At 34.8% G+C, this 21,250-nt stretch overlaps 1 protein-coding gene and 1 non-coding gene across 2 annotated transcripts; one reads left to right on the top strand and one right to left on the bottom strand.

Moving 5' to 3' along the window:
• Nucleotides 1–1,407: 1,407 nt before the first annotated feature.
• LOC142167652 (small nucleolar RNA R71) lies at nucleotides 1,408–1,514 on the bottom strand. The gene has a single exon (XR_012697741.1). It is a non-coding gene; the product is annotated as a small nucleolar RNA R71 (small nucleolar RNA).
• Nucleotides 1,515–20,117: 18,603 nt separating this feature from the next.
• Nucleotides 20,118–20,678, top strand: LOC107821294 (putative calcium-binding protein CML25). Its single transcript, XM_016647729.2, has one exon. It carries the CDS (start codon nucleotides 20,118–20,120, stop codon nucleotides 20,676–20,678), a length of 561 nt encoding a protein of 186 aa, XP_016503215.1.
• Nucleotides 20,679–21,250: the final 572 nt, after the last annotated feature.

Here is a 21,250-nt window from a genome sequence, read left to right on the forward strand (position 1 = left end):
TTAATAAAAGCACATACGAGAAGTCTTATTTAGGGGAACAGGGTTCTAGAAAGTAAAATGATTTGTCGGGTCGTTACAGTTTTACATATTCAAATATTGATTTGATGATTTAATTTATCATATTGGGTTGTTTATTCATATCCCGAGTTTAATTATTTTATTTCCTAGCTAACAATGAAATACTATATATGAATCTTGAGTTGAACTTGAAAGAGGTAATTCTTAATTGCAATAGGATTAAATAGAGCGCGATCTTGCACCTAGTCATTAGGGAATTAATTTGCGAATATGGATAAAAATATACCTATCTGCCGTGCTTAGCCAATTGTGCAAGAAATTGTAATGAGTTCTCTTTATATCTAATCTCATAGGAATATAGGGGTTAGCGTAAATTGAATAGGCGAGTAGAAGTTGTCGAATATTTACAAGTATTATTGTCCTTGCAGGTTAATAACCCAGATAAATTAATAAGTTGAGTCGATAAAGAATTCAACAGGATTGTTAGCCAGCCATAACCCTGAAATATTATTTCTCATTGAATTCAACCCTTCGTGCTAAGTATGCTAGTTAATTATTTTATCTTTTAATCAAAGTTCTAGTTAGTAGAATTAATTAAACAAAAATTACCTTGGCATTGTTCTTGACTCGATAAATTAGAATTTGCTCGATTTAGTTCATAATTGATCACAAGTCCTCGTGGGAATAATACTCTACTCACTCTTTATTACTTGATTGAACGCGTATAATTGCGTGTGCGATTTAGGGAAACAAGTTTTTGGCACCATTGCTGGGGAATTCAAAATTAATTATTTTACTAGATTAAGCTTTTACTACTCATCGAGTTAAGTTTTTAATCTTCTTTTTGGTTGGGTGTTTGATCTCAGGTACTTTGCTTGAATGCGACGGGTTAGAAGCTAGGATAGACTACATGCTTTTGACCCAGAACCTGAGAGAGCATTTTGTAGAAGGTTGAGAGAAGCTCGGGAATTAAATAATCTACAAGCACTCATTCAACTTCCTATTGAAATGGTAGATGAACACCCGTTGGTGGTACAAGAGGTGGCTATGCCCAGCATTGCTAATGTCACCTCTAGTATCGTTAAGCCTAGGATTACTGGGCACTTCGAGCTTAAGCAGAGCATGATTCAGCTACTTTATGCAAATGGACAGTTCATGGGGCTGCCACACGAGGACCCCTAATAGCATATTCTAAATTTTCTGGAGATTAGTGATGCCTATATCACTAACGGGGTCACATCTGATTATGTTAGGCTCACATTGCTCCCTTTTTCTCTGTTGGGAGAGGACAAGAGATGGTTTAAATATGAGGCAGCCAACTTTATTGCATCATGGAATGATTTGGCTCACAAATTCTTGGCTAGGTTCTTTCCGTCTGGTAAAATCGCAAAGATAATAAGTGAGATAGTTGCATTCAAACAAAGAGAAGGTGAATCATTTTATGCAGTCTGGGAGCGATTCAAGGGGCTCCTAAGAGACTGTCCACACCATAACCAAATCAACAAGGTACTGGCACACACTTTTATTGAAGGTCTTCACCATGAAACAAAAATAGTGGTATACGCAACAACTGGTGGTCAAGTATTGAAAAAGAGCTTTGATGAAATCTATGCGCTGTTGAACAAGTTTTCAAAAAGCAAACCATATTGGCAAGGGGAAGCAGGTAGACACACAACCCACAAAGCTGCCGGGGTACTTGAATTGGATATTGTATTAGTATTATCTACACAGGTAGCATCTCTAGCGAATGAAATGAGCAAGATGAATGTGGTTTATAACCAACAACAGTTTCAACCAATGCAATATGTTCAACCAGTACAACAAGTACAACAAGTGCAGGTGTTTTGCGAAGTCTGCGGTGAGAGCAATACCAATAATGCTTGTCCAGCAAATCCAGAGTCAGTTTACTTTGTGGGGAATGCTAATAGAGGCCAAGCTAATTAGAATCAATATGGTAATACTTACAATCCTAATTGGAGAAACCACCCAAACTTCTCTTCGGGGAAAAAACAAGGTGCTCAGAATCAATACAGGCCACAAGCTCCTCAATACCAATATTGACCACCACAAGCTAAGCAACTTACAAGCTTGACGAGTCACATTGAGAAGATGCTAAAGAAATTGATGGCTGACCAGCATGCCCAAGTAGCAGCCCACTCATCAGCTATTCGAAATTTGGAGCGACAAATAGGGCAACTTGCCAATGCTCAAAATAATCGGCCAACTGGGGCTCTTCCTAGTGATACTGAGCCTAATCCTAAAGCTCAAGTCAATGTGGTTTCCCTGAGAAATGGAAGAGTATTAGAAGAAGTTCCAAATAAAAATAAGTATACAGATAGTCCTGAAGGAGAATTAGTTCCCAAGCCAGTTGAGGAGAATGAGAAAAAGAGCGAAAGATCAGAGCCAGTAATTGTGACAAGGCCACCACCTTTATTTCTACAAAGACTGCAGAAGCAAAAAGATGATGCTATGTACAAGAATTTCTTAGATATTCTGAGCCAAGTGCGTGTGAATTTGCCTTTGGTGGAAATTTTGCAGGAAGTGCCTAAGTATGCAAAGTATCTCAAGGATATTGTGGAAAACAAGCGAAAACATACAGAGTTTGAAATAATTGCTCTTACTGAAGAGTGCAGTACTAGAGTTCAGAGTAAACTTCCTCCTAAGTTAAAGGGTCCTAAAAGTTTCACAATTCCTCTGTCTCTTGGAAAATAAGAAGTTGGTAGAGCCCTGTGTGATTTAGGGGCTAGTATAAATTTGATGCCATCATCTTTGTTTAAGCAACTAGGATTGGGGGTCCTTAGACCCACTACAATCACTTTATAGTTGGCAGATAGGTCACTAGTGATGCCATAAGGAATTATTGAGGATGTGTTAATTCGAGCAGGAAAGTTTGTTCTTCCTGCTGATTTTAATGTTGTTGATTATGAGGCAGATGAGGAAGCCCATTATTTTGGGGTGACCGATCTTAGATACTGGTGGAGCGATTATTGATGTGAGGGAAGGGAAGTTGAAGATGGGAGTTGATGATGAGGAAATCACTTTTAATATGTATCATGCACTTAAGCTCCCTAAGCATTATGAGGACTTGTGCATGATTACTGTGGTGGAATCAAAGGGGAGAGAGCAGAGTCCTTATGTGACTTGTAGTGATCCAGGTGAAAAAATTAAATTAGAGGATGTGGTTTTGCAAGCTGAGTGTGTAAAGATGATTGAGAAAAGAGCCAGAGATAAAAGAAGAAATCTTCCTAGAGCGTGCAAAAAGGCTAGACTTCATGGGAGAAAAAAGAAGCAAAAGCACCCAACCTGAGTAGAGTAGTAGAGTCGTGCTGCAACGTTAAATCAAACGCTTGTTGGGAGGCAACCCAACCTGTATTTTATTTTTAATTTTAATTTTATTTTTATAGTGTCATGTTTTATTTTAATTTTGTTTGCAGATTAGGGGAAGTCTGAGTACCCGAAGTTGAAGTTGAGGAGCATGTTTGAGCTTAAGTATGGGGTCGTCCCTACGCTTAATATTGAGGATCATGTTGCTAGCTAAGCCCTAGAGAGTCTCAGGGATCATTTCTCATCCTTGTTTTTATATTTTTCTATGTGATCATGCATCGAGGACTATGCATAATATAAGTGTGGGATGGAGAAATTACTTTCTGAGTGTAATTGTATAAAAAATATTTCTCATTATTTTTTTTAACCCATAGCTAGAAGTAGTCTAGTTTAGAGTAGTTTCTTCAAAAAATAAAAATGAAAATACAGAAAAAAAAATCAGAATTATTTTGGACTTTTCCCGACGATGAATTTTGTGGGCAACTTTCTTGAGGGATTAAGGTCCAATGAAAAGAAAAAAAATTCTTTTTGATTTTAGTTAGTCTTAGGTAGACAATAATCCCTTTTGGTCTTTCTTTGGGCATCGATTCTTTTTCAAAGGATGAATTTTTGAGCCGAGTAGTTTTTTTTATTTTTAGAATAGTGTAGGATATAAAGACTCAGACTGAATCTGGCATATTTAGTGACTTGTTTGATACCAACAAAGTTACACCCGGGCAGGCATATGAGTTATAACTTTCTTCATGAGTTTTTGAGAACTATTTGTGCCTTGAAAAGTAGAATAGCTTGTTTTGTGATGCTTAGGCTCATTTTCTTGACTCTTGTGCTAACTGCTGTGGCTTATGCATTAAAAGTATGGATTAACTCTGTACTTGCTTTGATTGAGAGTTGGAATGTAGCCATCCTATTTGAATTATGTGCTATTGTGTGGTGAAATTTTTTGTGTAGTTCCATATAGTATATTTGTGTCTAGAACTTGCCCTACATGTGAGTTGAAGTGAGATCCTAGGTTTTGCTCGGTTTGAAATATGATTTTAGGCCTTCTTTGATCCTTTTTGAATTTTAATGCTACCACAAATAAAAATCATCCCTAGTTAGCCATGTTGGGCATGTAAACCTTTTGTTTGGTACCCACATAACAAGCCCATACCTTTTATTTTATTCTTAATCGATATTATTTTGATCCTTTTACCTATTAAAGTACTTAACTTGCAAAATAAGCTAAAATAAGAAAGGAGGGAATTGGGTTGACTTTCGAGTGGAACCAACGAAAGGAAGAAAGGTATACTCATTTTTAAGAAATAAACCACTAGCAAAAATCGTAGGAAAAAAAAGAAAGAAATAATTTTGTAATTTTTTTTTAGCAAAAGCATGAATACATCTTGTCCTTGCTAGTGAGTGTGAGTCAAAGTAGTGCTTAAAGAAAAAGAGAATATTTTGGGGGTGATGTTGTTTGTGATGTTTGAAGTTGGGTTGAAGAAAGTTGCGCTTAGAGTGATTACTTGACGTGTTAAAGTTCTTAGAAGGGTTAACAACTATTTTCTATATATATCCTACCCGTCCCTTAGCCCGCGTTACAACTACGATAATGTCCTAATTAATTTTAGACTGAGCAGGCCTGCATTAGTAGAGATTTACATAACGGGCAAGCCTATGGTACCTTTTTTGCGCGTGTGGACTTCTTTGAGAGAGTGAGTGATTTCTTCCATTGTTTGAAGTCCTTAAATTACGTTTGAATTTTATTTGAGTGTGTGGACTATCTTTCTTTGATTTGTGGTGAGGACACATATTTCATGATGGATAGGTGACTTTATTAAGCTCTTCAGTCAGAGTGAGTAAGTTGGCCTGAAAGTAGTTATGCTAGAGAGTCAGTTTCTGAGGTTGAGATGTCCCAAATTTGCTATTTGATTGTTTTGAACTGTTTAACATTGTGCTTGGGATATTTTAAACATGGGAAGGTAAGTAAAGAATGTATATGCAAAGGACTAATTGTTGGTATCAACCAAAGTCATTGGTGCTTGAACTTAATTGAAAAGTTGTGGCTTGATAGTGATAAGCTTAATTTTGTTCCGTCTATTATAGGTTGATTTTACTTTGCTCGAGGACGAACTAATATTTAAATGTGGGATGGTGATGTTGGACATATTTCTATATATTTTTATATTACTTTACCCATGTTTTAACCGCTTTTTGGTGCTATTGGTGTTAAAAATGCCCAACATGTGTTAATTATTAGTTTTACGATTAATTAAATTGTGTGTGATGATTTAGGATATTTGGAGTGCAAAAATATGACGAAAAGATGCTCCAGCTATTGTTGCACCCTATTTTGCGCTAGTCAAGACAAGATTCAACTTGTGGTTTCTCTATTGTTGATGAAAGAGAGTCGCCACCTAATATTTAAAGGTATACTAGGGTACCTATTTAATTACTAAGTCATATTCCTTATAGGTCCGCAAACCGGTGAGATTATGGGTAAGGGTTCTTGTTCTAACGGGAAGGTGTTAGGCACCCCTTAAAATCTACCTGAGGTAGCTCCATAGGACTTAGACTAATTTTTAGGAACCAGTTATTTATACTATGCTTAATTGCTACTAAGGCATGGTTTACTATATATTAAGGGAGTGTATATGTGAGACTTAAGGAGGATGTGAGTTTATAGAAGAGTTATAGAAGGTTAAAAGGATTCTGAAAGTAGCCCATATTTTAAGGCTTGTAATTATTAAGTTATGAAAGTAATTAATTTAAAGAATAAATGCTTTTATAATTCTAAAAGAGTAAAAAAGTGATAAAAGAAGAGCAATCTTTGAAAACTCATTTGTGGGTGGCAGTACCGTTTTTTATGAAAAATTTGGTTTCATTCCATGTAAGTAAAAACCCAACGATTCTTTTTCTAATTTCTTTTGAAAATGGGCTGTTGTTTTTGGTTAGAGCATGGGCTTCAAAAAAATCTTTAAGAGAGGTGGGTATAGAAGATGAATAAGTTATAATTAGCGGAGCGAAGATTAATTGCTAACTAATTCTCTTTAAGTCCTATATTGGTTAAAGTTTGCATATGTTTCTGTTGGTATTTAAATCATGAAGGTAAAACACATATATGAGTGTTAAATACATGATAATGAAATATGATAAAATGAGAAAGGCAGTAAGCGAAAGTAATAAAGCAGTAAACTAGGCTATGGAAGTAATGAACAGTAACGAAAGCAATAAGGGAGAGAAGACTGGACTCTGATGGTTGGGCCTCAATAAGATAGGCCCAACAATTGAAAAGCACGGCTATAGCGGACTGGATCCTCCAGAAAATGCAACAAGGCTGGTTTGGACCTGAGTTTTCTAGGAACTCAGCAGGCCCAAGTGTATACATGCCCAAAAAGAAAGAAGGTCATTAGAAGTATACCCCACATACTCAACATATTCAAAACATGTATGAAATGTATATAGACAAACAATTAGAACAATAGAATAATCGTTAATTTGAATATTGTGAGAAATTATATTAATGTGGTAGTTCTACATGGCAAATAATTCACATTGAAAACCTTTCGTTGTCTTTGAACATTAAACCCCTAAAGAACTAAATACGTCAATGAATTAAGGGCTAAGGAGGAAGTTTCGCACAACGTCGATGCTCCCTTTGAATCCCCCGACACTTCAAAACTCCCAAGGGACTCAAGGCCCAGGGTAATGCTTGTGCCGGGGAGGGCAACCCAACCTAGAGTTAAACTCCACTCCAAAATATCCTTAAACACTAACAACATATTTTTCTTACAGGTTTAAATGCCAATGAGGTCATTTCAATGTAAACTAAAGCCTATAGCATTACTTACCAAAAACATTATATACTTTCCCTCATAACATAAGAACATATAGTCTACATTGGATACCAAACAAACATATATCAAGGGAATTTAAAGATCTGACTTTTAAACACACATAGGTAAGGAGCAGAAACATCACAAGCATGCTATAAAGGTCTGAACATTAGAGAAGAGCATGTTCTAAGAAAAGGCAAGCTATACATAGTCATATATGCAACAACTCAACAGATACACATGTTCTTGTTTCTAGCAAACCAAATGTGAACTAATTGGTTTGCTTCTACCACATACAAGGTTGATAATACTACTTTAACACTTTAAAAGTCATCAATGAAGATTCATACAACACAATCATGGCTAACCATTTACAAAGGTTATCAAAGATATCTATAACAAGATCAACTCACTCAATAGGTCTGCAAGTTGACAGATTAAAACATGGAATCCCTAAAGACTTCAACAGAGTCATAATCCTAATAGTGTTAGATTCAAATAAATTATCATGTTTGGATAGCATCAGTAAAGTTTCTTATAAAATTTAAGGATCAGATTTGGTTTCAAACTAACAGTAGGGAAAGGACTGGAGTGGTTCTAGACAAGGCATGAAATCAGGAATTAAATAGGAACATGCAATACCTAGTTAGTTACATGAACGCTTTAAGTGGAGTAATGACTTTATATAGACACGGAAACTTCACACATTTATAGAATCAGATTAAGCATGACATGGGAAAAAAGGTTACAACAGAATCATCAGTGAAAGACTGTAGGGTTTAGGCATGTATGCACAATCATTCAAGACACATTACAACTCAAACATGTAGGCTGTTAGAAACTCAGAAACAAAAAATCATCTAGAATCACTTAATGTCTTAAGCAGTCATTGATTAAAGACTCAAAAGCATGAGAAATAATCACAAATAGATATTAGATTAATTAGAATATTAGCACTAACATGCTAATCACAAACACCATAAAACAACTGTAATCCTCAGAATATAACTAACATGCTCGTAGCATTCAAATGAGATGAACAAAGAGAGAGATGAGGGATGCGCTTACCTTTTTGAGAGTAGAAAACCAAACAAAAGCCTTCTCAATTACTTAAGATCCCAGGAACCTCAAGTTTGAACCAGCGCTAGTACTCAGAAAATGAAAGGAAAAGAACAATAAGAAAACCTAGGTCTTTGAACTCTACATCTTCTTAGATGCTATCAGTGTTAGGTTGATAGTGCTCGTGTCTTGTGTGTTTCTTCAGTGTTAAGTAGTGGTAGATGAGAACACTAAAGGCCCTATTTATAGTGCCATTTAAGGCTCTAGGGTCTCAAAGGATTTAAATCAGATAGTGGAGGATGATGATAATCGGGTGATGATAGAAAAGTAGAGGTAAAATAAGAGAACGCAGAGGAAAACATAGTTAAGGATTTTACCTGAGAGGAGAGAAGTCGACCGTTGAGGGAAAAAAACCATAGGGTAAGAGCCTTAATGTCCAGAGGTCACTTCACTTGATCTCTGGACCAAGAATAATCATGATAACCCTGAGAAACGTTCATGCATTCCATAAATTTAACAAAACAGGGGAGGTTTTTATAGATTTGACCTTGCACGATTTGGTCTAGGGTTTCAGATTTGGGATTTTTTAATCTCCATCAACGAGAATAAAAATATGGTCTCAAACTTCATAGCCTAGGGACAAAGCGACTTGACTCTGCCAGTTGGATTTGAGAGCAAAGACGGAACGGTGTTTCAATCATAAGATATTAGAATCTGATGACTTAGATTTAGTGAACAAAAAAGGGGAAATAACAGCGAGATTCTTGAATTGGGAGCAAGAGAGGACGATGTGATAAGAGATTCATGACTTTGCATAGATTTGTGCCAGGTTATGGTGGATTGATTGTTCATGGTGGTCTGAGAGAAAAAAGACGAAAGAGGAAAGGGGGCGGCTGGGGCGGAAGTGAAAATGATTAGGGTTACTAGGGTGGGACCACTTGGTCTCTAGGTATTAACGACCCTGATAATTTGGGTATTAACGGATTTTGATAAAGAAAATATGTGGGCCGTCGGATCCATGTGTTTCAACGGCTGAGATTAGAATTGAGAGGCGTTAAAATAAAGGGAAATAAAGATAAATTATGGACCTTTGATCGGATGAATCAACGACTTAGATACGTATGTGTTTCTTATGTGAGTATGGGAGATGTGCAACGTAGCGCGAACATATTGGTTCAGAGAGGTTGTCGCGGATCACCAAGGTGGAAAATGAGGGATTATTGGACTGGGTAGTTTTCGGATTAGGGTTGAGTAATTGGTCCCAGCAACTGAAAAGCACAACTATAGCGGACTGGATCCTCCAGAAAATGCAACAGGGCTGGTTTGGGCCTGAGCTTCCCTAGGAACTCAGCAGGCCCAAGTGTATACATGCCCAAAAAGAAAGAAGGTCATTAGAAGTATACCCCACATACTCAACATATTCAAAACATGTATGAAATGTATATAGACAAACAATTAGAACAATAGGATAATCGATAATTTGAATACTGCGGGAAATTATATTAATGTGGTAGTTATACTTGGCAAATAATTCACATTGAAAACCTTTCATTGTCGTTGAACATTAAACATATAAAGAACTAAATGCGTCAATGAATTAAGGGCTAAGGAGGAAGTTCTGCTCAAGGTCGATGCTCCCTTTAAATCCCCCGACACTTCAAAGTTCCCAAGGGACTCAAGGCCCAGGGCAATGCTTGTGCCGGGAAAGGTAACCCAACCTAGAGTTAAACTCCACTCCCAAATACCTTTAAACACTAACAACATATTTTTCTTACAGGTTTAAATGCCAATAAGGCCCTTTCAATGTAAACTAAATGCTATAACATTACTTACCACACAAATATACTTTCCCTCCTAACATAAGAACATATAGTCTACATTGGATATCAAACAAACATATATCAAGGGAATTTAAAGGTTTGACTCTTAAACACACATATGTAAGGAGAAGAAACATCACATGCATGCTATAAAGGTCTGAACATTAGAGAAGAGCATGTTCTAAGAAAAGCTAAGCTATACAGAGTCATGTATGCAACAACTCAACATATACAAATGTTCTTGTTTCTGGCAAACCAAATGTGAACTAATTGGTTTGCTTCTAGCACATACATAGGTTGATAATACTACTTTAACACTTTAAAAGTCATCAATGAAGATTCAAACAACACAGTCATGGCTAACCATTTACAGAGGTTATCAAAGATATCTAGAACAAGATCAGCTCTCTCAATAGGTCTGCAAGTTGATAGATTAAAACATGGAATCCCTAAAGACTTGAACAGAGTCATACTCCTAATAGTGTTAGATTCAAATAAATTATCACGTTTGGATAGCATCAGCAAAGGTCCTTATAAGATTTAAGGATCAGATTTGGTTTCACACTAACTGTAGGGAAAGGACTGAGTAGTTCTGGACAAAGCATGAAATCAAGAATTAAACAGGAACATGCAATACCTAGTTAGTTACATGAACACTTCAAGTGGAGTAATGACTTCATGTAGACAAGGAAACTTCACGCATTTATAGAATCAGATTAAGCATGATATGAGGAGAAAGGTTACAACAGAATCATCAGTGAAAGACTGTAGGATTTAGGCAGGTATGCACAATCATTCAAGACACATTACAACTCAAACATGTAGGCTATTAGAAACTCAGAAACAAAAAATCAACAGGAATCACTAAATGTCTTAATCAGTCATTGATTAAAGACTCAAAAGCAAGAAAAATAATCACAAATGGATATTAGACTAATTAGAATATAAGCACTAACATGTTAATCACAAACACCATAAACCAACTATAATCCTAGAATATAACTAACATGCTTGTAGCATTCAAAAGAGATGAACAAAGAGAGAGATTGAGGATGTGCTGACCTTTTTTAGGGCAGCAAACCAAACGAAAGCCTTCTCAGTTGCTTAAGACACCAGGAACCTCAAGTTTGAACCAGCGACAGTACTCAGAAAATGAAAGAAAAAGAACAGTAAGAAAACCTAGGTCTTTGAACTCTAAATTTTCTTAGATGCTATCAGTGTTAGGTTGATTGTGCTCGTGTCTGTGTATGTTTCTTCAGTGTTAGGTGGTGGTAGATAAGAACATTAAAGGCCCTATTTATAGTATAATTTAAGGTTCTAGGGTCTCAAATGATTCAAATCAAATCGAGAAGGATGACGATAATCGAGTGATGATTGAAAAGTAGAGGTAAAATCGGAGAACGCAAAGGAAAAAATAGTTAAGGATTTTACATGAGAGGAGAGAAGTCGACCGTTGAGGGAAAAAACCATAGGGTAAGAGCCTTAATGTCCAGAGGTCGCTTCTCTTGACCTTGGACCAAGAATAATGATGATAACCCTAAACGTTCATGTATACCATAGATTTAACAACACAGAGGAGGTTTTCAGAGATTTGACCTTGCACGATTTGGTCTACGATTTCAGATTTGCGGGGGTTGAATCTCCATCAACGAGAATGGAAATATGGTCTCAAACTTCATAGCCTAGGGACAAAGCGACTTGACTCTGCCAGTTGGATTTGAGAGCAAAGACAAAATGGTGTTTCAATCTTAAAGGATTAGAATCTTGATTCAAATTTATTAAACAAAAAGGGAGAAATAACAGTGGGATTCCTGGATAGGGAGCAAGAGAGGACGACGTGATAAGAGATTCATGACTTTGCACAGATTAGTGCCAAATTTTGGTTGATTGATTGTTCATGGTGGTCTGAGAGAAAAAAGATGAAAGGAAAAAAGGGGCGGCTGGGGCGGAAGTGAAAATGATTAGGGGTACTGGGGTGAGACCAATTGGTCTTTGGGTTAAAACGTGAGGAAGAGATTTGGGCCGGTAGATCATTTGATCAACGACCCTGATAATTTAGGTATTAATGGATTGTGATAATGAAAATATGTGGGCCATCGGATCCGTATGTTTCAACGACTGAGATTAGAACTGAGAGGCATTAAAATAAAGGGAAATCGAGATATATTATAGACCGTTGATCGGATGAATCAAAGGCTCAGATGCGTGTGTGTTTCTTATGTGAGTATGGGAGATGGGCGACGTGGCACGAGCAGATTGGTTCAGAGAGGTTGTCGCGGATCACCAAGGTGGAAAATGAGGGGTTATTAGACTGGGTATTTTCCGGATTGGGCTTGAGTAATTGGGCCAAATTAATTTAAAAAATGATCAATTTACATTTGATTCAAGAATTGCAATTGTGGCCTTTTGGTCTTTTAACCCTTTTTGAATTTTATTTCTATAAACTTAATAATTGTCAATAAATGTGGTAAAAATTACAACTATTATTATTATATACTACTAATTATTTGAAATTAATTATTTATAAAATACTTGATTTTCCTAAATTGTAACACTAATTTCGAATTTCACATAATAATCTAATTAATCAGAAGTTAAAGAGTAATTTATTAAATTAATTATAGAACCTACGTATAAAAATTATTTTAATGATCTTAAAATAGTAAGTATATTTATAATTACATAATGTTAATACTGCATGTGATTAATTTTAAAACTAATGCTTGGTTAATTTGTGAAAATGGATATTCATTACTGGAAAATACTTTGAAAATATTTATTGTAAATTATTAAGTATAAATAAATTAATTTAAAAGGAGAGGGTCAAAATTGGCCGTCAACAGCTATAGGAGAAGAGGGTGGATACGTCGCATCCAACCTTGAAAAAAAGGCTATTTGGAGCACACTTAGCAGTGAAGTCTCAAGAAGGCATCCACCTTAGCATCAGCAACTGGGCGTAATAAAGTTGAGGGAATAAGGGTGGATGCATCCTATGCTGAGAAGTTCAATGTCACGACCCAAAATCACATGGCTGGCACCCGGCACACTATCCAACCCGGGCGAACCAGACAGTACAAGAATGTCCATCTATATACAAAATAAATACATGCGGAAGTCTTTTTGAAAACACAATCATTGTAAATGATTAAAAACCATACATGGAACAAAGTCTTTAAATCCATTATTTTTCAATAATTGAAAAAAAGACAAAAGAATAATAATATTTCTTTCATGCATGACATACGTATAACTCTCGATTACAACTCAAAAAAAAGAAGAATAACAACTGTCTATAGAATCTCTAAGACATAATGATGAAATAAATACTTGGGACAGATCCAACCAAAAGTAAGTAAGATCAACATGAAGGCTACCACGGAATAGAAGTGGTGCCTTGCTATATGCTTCGGAAAGAGAGTCATCCTATTGCCTCATCAACTCATAATGTATCACGTCTCATCCTAAAAATATGTAAAGTAAGTGGGACCCTGGAGAGGGGCCCCTGAGGGCTGAGTACACCATGGTGGTACTCAATAAGTGTCATAGACTCTCTCTAACTCAAGTTTCTGGGACAAGACTTTATAAAAATAATGCAACCAACATTGATATAAAACGATTACAATTATATCAATTCATGCTCTTTATTATTTTAAATGAAAAGACTAGAAAAATGTAAATCATGATATAAACTTTTAAAATATTTATACCAACCCCTGATTCTAATAAAATCATGTAAAAATATTTCAACTTCATTAAGTTATTGAAATCACTTTTGTCTCCTTATACCTAAACATAACAAAATTAGATTTTACCTTTTCACCGAGAGTACTATACCGACACCGACATAATAAATAACTACTAGGTGATCGACCTAGCAACTAGTATTTGACCCTACTTGTCTGGGCGGCTTTCCGTAGTGCCATACGAGTCGACTTAACCTCATTACTTTAAGTAATGATTATTTGCCCTCTCAATGGGGGACTTTATCCCATAAACCTCGGCTTAGGCTTAGAATGTATCGCTACACTGGCACGTGTAGTTCCATAGTAACGAACTCAACATTCGAACCAATTTCGGTTGTCTCCACTAGTAACTCCCAAAACATTTGATATTTCAAAAATAGATTCATAGCATATTAGCCTCAAAGGATCTATTTTTATCAAATCATTGCTCGTGGCCAAACTAAATCATTTGAATAAAATAATCAAACATATGATCTTTTTCATGTTAAAGCCTTTAGCAATTTAACATCTATCTTTCAAAGATACAAAGAGTGCTATCCATTAATCAAGTTTCAAAAGGAAATACTTTTCATAAAAATATATCTTCGGTACTCAAATATTTTATATTCTTTCCAATGCTCAAGTTTGAATAAAACTTATAACATTTTCATCAAGCATCGTTTGACATCGAATCTTTAGAAACAAGATTTTTCAATTGTAAAACAACAAAACTTTCTTTATGCAATACAACTCCAAATACATGGTGACATCCTTTCCTGCTTGTCCCCACAAGTATGGATGCACATTAACAAACTCACGTAATAACTCAAATATGATTTTAGAGAAAATCCCTCAAGAAGAGTAAGTATTAATCAACTTACCTCAAGTCCAAGATTCAAAATAATAGTACGACGCTTCAATTCATTTATAACTCTCAAACATCGCCAACAAGTCAATATCTATATTAGACATCCCAAGACATCAAAATGTAAAATATATGTCGATACCCATTTAAGGTTCACAAGTTAACTATAAGTCTTCAACAAGCCCAATTCACCCATACATATCTCTTTTATCCTTAGTTGCTTCCATCATTGGCCTTTAAGCCTAATACATGTTATACGATTCAATACTTAATCATGATTAAGCTATTGAAGCACTAGGATCACTAATCATCTTAACAAGATTCAACAATTCACTATTCATCTTCTTCTCCATTCAAGAACCCTAACTCACAATACCCATTTCAAGGATTAGCATAATTCTTCAACCAATTGGTACTTTCTACTTCACAATACACTCCAAATACTTAATCCATATATGTATTTAAGTGTAGGGTAGGAATTTTACCTCTTGTAGCTCAAACCCTAACTTGAACCCTTTTGAATGATTCTTGAAGATTAGAGGAATTCATATGAATTTCAATCCATGTAGATGTTAATACTATCATTAACTACTGTTAATCCATTATAAAAATATCATAAAACTCATATTTGATGTGTATTTGGGTTGGGGATGCTCCACCTTCTCTCTAGAACCTAAAACTTAGCCAAAAATAAAATTTCTTTCTCTCTCCCCGAATCCCCCTATTTTTATTAAAAATAGCCGGCGTAGGCAAATTGCGTAGACCACGCAACTTAAGTCCTCCCCCTCACTTCCATTCTGTTTTTGCCTACGCAGCCTGCGTAGGCTACGCAGGTCTGCTGGAATCCTTTCCTCCCTCTTAGCTCAATCATTCCAATCTATGCCTTTAATCATACAACTTGAGGACCTTAAATCTATCTTACCTTCATGCCTAAGTATTATAATGATCCTATTACCCTCGTGTGGGTTCGCAAGCACTTCAAGGTCTCATAAAATATTTTCTTAAGCTCGAGTTCAGCTTAATCTTGTTAGAAACATTTTCTGGAGCTTCACATTCAAGCTGAGGGCGACGCGAAGCATCCAACTCAACATCAATCCCTGAAGCTGATTCAGAAAAGGAAAAGGAAAACTTTAGCCCACAACTTTTGTACGCAATATATAAGCCAAAAACGCCTCTTTTAGGTCATCTAACACACTTGGAAGCGGAAAGCCATCATATAGTTTGAAAATTACGGAATTTGTCTTGAGTTCTTACTTTTCCCTTCTTTTATTGATTTTTATGTGTTCTTGGGAATTAATTGAGATTGCTACTATGATTATGCGTGGCTAAACTCGTTTATTCTGGGATTATGATTTTACATGAATGTTGATATTCGAATATTGATTTGACGATTTAATTTATCATGTTGGGTTGTTTATTCATATTCTGAGTTTAATTATTTTACTGCCTAGCTAACAGTGAAATACTATATATAAATCTTGAGTTGAAATAGGTAATTCTTGATTGCAATAAGATTGAATAGAGCGCGATCTTGAACCTAGTCATTGGGGAATTGATTTGCGAATACGGATAGAAGTATACCTATTTGCCGTGCTTACCCAATTGTGCAAGAAATTGTAATGTGTTCTCTTTATCTCTAATCTCATAAGAATATAGGGTTTAGCGTAAATTGAATAGGCGAGTAAAAGTTGTCGAATTTCTACAAGTATTATTGTCCTTGCAGGTTAATAACCCAGATAAATTAATAAGTCGAGTCGATGAAGAATTTAATAGGATTGTTAGTCGGCTATAACCCTGGAATATTATCATTAGTTCTTCTTTTAATCAAAGCTTTAGCTAGTAGAATTAATTAAATAAAAATCACCTTGACATTGTTCTCGATTCGATAAATTAGAATTTGCTTGATTTAGTTTACAATTGATCATAAGTTCTCGTGGGAACGATACTCTACTTACTCTTTATTACTTGATTGACCGTGTATACTTGTATGTGCGATTTAGGGCAAGAAGATTCATGCTTGCCTATAATGCCCATTGTTAAAATCTATCCCTTGTGTAAAGTTTTTCATATATTGCCATAGTTAAGATGAACATTCACTCAATTGCAACCAAGTTATTACACGCCAAATTCCTCCATAAGACCTCCTGGAAATTTCCCCTCATCTCCGTATATATTTTCTTGATAGAGAATGTTGAGTCCATTATTTAAATGGTCATTTAACTATTTAAAATTATCTAGTAAAATTATATTTTTTTATTTGTAACAGAAAAGTTATTTAACTATGCCTATTGTACTCAGAAAGTCACTTAATCAGATATTTCAAGCTTTCTAGTGGCAAAATACCTATCTTACCCTCTAAATTATCGATTTTTACTATTTTTTTACTTTTTATACCTATTTTATGTATTTCTTTTTATTTGGCTGACATGTATTTTCTTAATTGGTTTATTTTGTCACCTCAAAAGAGAGTAATGTTCATGCACTAGAGTTAGTTTGGGGCTATCACATCTGTATTCAATAGGCACAATTTTGTACCACATAAAGTGTTCAATAGGTAAATGTCATAGTTAACGTACCTAAGTGAAAGATTGTAATAACTTCAAGTGGTTGTATATGTATTTGCCCCCCAAAAAACTAAACTACTAAAAGTGAACTAAATTGTAAAAATAAAATTATATTCCATCTCGAGTTTTTTAACTAAAATTGTCCCTTAAATATTAAAATTGGTCTAACTTTATCCTTTATATATTATGCTTAAGCACTTATAGTCTTTTAACTATGCTAAAGTTGGGCAGCATTAATACTACTAACAGAATATCCAAACGGAGGTTTAAGATTAAGTAGTAAACCCACGTGAAATGCCCATGACAAGGTTAACAAAAGGACCCCGGCGTGTCCATCTTCCCAGTTCGATTCTCCCAATTCACCCCTTTAAACTCAGATATAGCAGGCTGAAAATGAAAAAGACGAAGCAAGTGGAGATGGGATCCCGTCCGCTTAGCCAAATCATTCTATACAATGGCAGCTCAACAGATATTGTGGTCTAAAGTGAAATATTATTAAGAGACCCTTAAATTTATTTTATAAATTTTTTATACTAACAATAAAATTTGCTTTCTAAACAACAAATTAATCATTTATGGCAAAAAATAGCGAATTTTAAAAAAAAAAAAAAAAAGAGAAGAAGGGCACAAATAATAAAGTGGTGGATTATCGGACGTTGAGGTTCAGAACTAAGTGAATTTTTTTGATTGAGCTATCATCACAATCAAGAAAAAGAAATAAACGTGCATAACATAATAACTTAAGTTTGAGTATTGACAATGTCAAAAATATTTACTCATTCTGATCAATTTAAACGATAATTGCAGTTCATTCTATTAATTAATAGCACTTATTGGTTTATATCTAAAATTAATTGTAGATAATCTAATATAATATGTTGAATTACACTAAAAGAAAACCAATGCATGAATACTTTTGTGTTCATGCAGTTTCAAAGAATATTGTAAAAGAAATTCATTATGTTATCAATATATATCTTAATTCCTATATAAAAAGGATAAAATTAAAATTGAAAAGTGAAGCAAATGTACTAATTAATGAGTGAGAAAATTATCATAATTTATGAACTTATTGGTATAAAATAACCTCAATCAAATAACAAAAAAAAAAGATACTATAACACTTTTCTTTATAATAATTATTTATATAAATTCTATAGTATATAATAGTCTTAATAATAAGAGATTAAGTAAATTTGAGGCCTTCAAATTCTGGGAGCCTGAGGCAATGGCCTCACTGGCCAAGCCTTTAGAGTCGCCCCTGCTTTCGCATGATATAATTTAGTGTAATACACACTCTATGGCATGTTAGCAATGGATAGTGCGGAGCTACATGTGACACCCCTTCACCGAAAAATAATACTGTATAATTGGATAAAAAATTCTTTTTTATGTAATATATACTATATATTGATTTCCCATGATTTTTTCGTGATTTTACTTATTTATATTTTGACACATCTTAATGAAAATTTTAGCTCACCATTAAATACCATCAATGACGGCATAATGCATGCCATTCTTACCCATGTTTCCAACTCAGTATTTATTCTACCACTAATAAGAAAGGAATGTATTAGCAACCAAAAAGGATATATAGTTAATGTGTAAAAGCAGGGCAGAAAGTACAGTTTAGAACTATTTTATATATGTTATGGTGAGGGTGTGATCAAAATTCAAAGAAACCGATCTACGTTATTTGTAGGTTTGGTTGAACATGTGAGTAGGGTGTTCATAAAAATTAAAAAAATCGAACAAAATCGAAAACTGAATCAAATCGACCAAAAAAATCGATACCTTTTAAGTTTGGTTTGGTTTTGGTTTTGAATTTTAAAAACTGATCAAATTTAGTTTGATTTTGGTTTTAATAAAAAAAAATCGAAAAAATCGAACCAAACCGACTCTAGAAGTAGCTATTTAAATTTATTATTACACCTATATATATGTATATTTTTATATAAAGTTTCTAAAATTTTATGGTACATATTAGTCATTTTATTTTTAGTCTAGTTCTTTGCTATTATAATAATCTAATTCTTTGCCTTTATATTCTAGTTTGATTGGTAGTTTTCTTTTGTTAAGTACAAGAATTTATTTCATGTTAAAAATTATCGATTTTTACTTGAGTACTTAAATTATTCATCACTATTTGATTCAATTATCATCAATATATCTTGGTAAATGATAAATTTCTCAAAAAGCAATTGATTTGATAGTGTTACATTGAAAATGTAGTTGCCGGAATATGCGTTTGGTAGTGTATGTCTCATATTTAAGAAAAACCCCGATAAATAACCGAAAAACCCGAAAAGCTGACAAAAACCGAATCGATAAAAAACCGACTTAATTGGTTTGATTTGATTCAAATATTTAAAAAACCGACTTACTTGGTTTTGATTTCCTTTTAGGGAAAAACCGAACCAAGAAATGATCAAATCGAACTGTCGTGGTTTTCAGGATATCTATGCATTACGACAATTTTCAAGTTTTCTTGATTTCCTTTATCTCTTCACCCATTAATTTTTCTTCTATATAGAACAATATGTGAGTCAATTACACCGAGAAAAAAGAGAGGCCACCCGTTGAGTTCTTGTTACTAGTATTCATTACTGTATCTTGCAATAAAAATTATATTTCTTTTACCCGGAAAATATGGAAGATGTACCGACGAAATTCTCTTTTTAATCATCTCTTGTGCGTCCCACGTGAGTTTACTGTTAGATTTTAAAAGCTCCGTTAGAGTATTCTGTTAGTTATACCAAAGCTGCACAAGTTTAGCATCGTTAAAGGACTATAAGTGCTCAACATAATACTTAAAGGACAAAGTTAGACCAATTCACATACTTAAGGGGTAATTTTGGTTGAAAACTCTTCCGTCTCACAAATCCCCACAAAAGGCCCTCAAAAATATTCCTTCTCCGTACACCCTAGATATGGGAATTACAGCTCGTTTCAGTCGCAAGAACAAGATCACGCCCAACAACGAAGACCCATCGCCGGCGGTCTTGCCACCGATAAACTGTCCAGCCACGAGGAAAGAGCTAAACGAGAAAGAGCTAAAAGAAGTGTTCGAGAAGTTCGATATGAATGGCGATGACAAAATTTCAGCGTCGGAACTCAATTCCGCCCTGTCCAGTGTAGGAAACGGTGTTACGACAGAAGAATTGGAGAAATTGTTCAGCAAAGTTGATTCCGACGAAGATAGGCTCATCAATTTTGCAGCATTCCTCTATTGCTATAGAGTTTTGGAGGATATTATGGATTCTTTCTCTGTGTTTGATGTGGACAAGAATGGATTCATCACTGCTGATGAGGTTCAGAACCTGTTTATGACGACTCTGGGGGAAGAACATTCGATTGAAGAGTGCCGGAAACTGATCGGCGCCGGTGATAGTGACGGCGATGGTATGATCAGTTACGAGGAATTTAGGGTTATGATGGTTAATTCCAGATTGAGGGATGGAAATGCGGGTCGGGGCAGGTCAAACCCTTAATGGCCCGATACTCATTTGTAGTTTTTTTTTAGTACTTTTTTTTTCTATCATCGGTGCATGGTTTTTTAGCGTCATGGGTTACGAGCTTACTTGGGCCTAACTTAAAAATCTCATTTTTAAATGAGTTTTAAAATCTTAGTCCAACCCTACAAAATCACGGTTTGAATTAGGTCGGCCCAGTGAGCTAAATCCATATTGACGGTTGTATTAATTAGTGAATGAATGTGTATATATCATTAAATCTTCCTTGCAATACATTTAACATATTGATGTGGCGGAGTTTATGCCGTAGGTTGACGTGAGATGCCAACTAAATGTTCAAATATATTGAAACTAGTAAGAGCTAAACTTATAATCAAATTAGTGAATTCAATTATAACGAGTATCATTGAACTTGAAATTAATTTTTTTAAAACTTTAGTCGAGATATAATATAGTTAGAATTAAAGATTAAGTGAATTACATTTTTCAAAGACAAAAAATATATAATGATTGTTTGCTAGGTTTTAATACAGGATTCTCTTGTTTAATTATGTGCGAGATACACAAATATAGGAGTATTTGATTTATTT

Source organism: Nicotiana tabacum, chromosome 12 (genome assembly GCF_000715075.1).
Source record: "Nicotiana tabacum cultivar K326 chromosome 12, ASM71507v2, whole genome shotgun sequence".
Classification (NCBI taxonomy): Eukaryota; Viridiplantae; Streptophyta; class Magnoliopsida; order Solanales; family Solanaceae; genus Nicotiana; species Nicotiana tabacum.

Coding starts and splice junctions, on each gene's coding strand:
- LOC107821294 (XM_016647729.2), top strand. CDS start 20,118: ATGGGAATTACAGCTCGTTTCAGTCGCAAGAACAAGATCACGCCCAAC.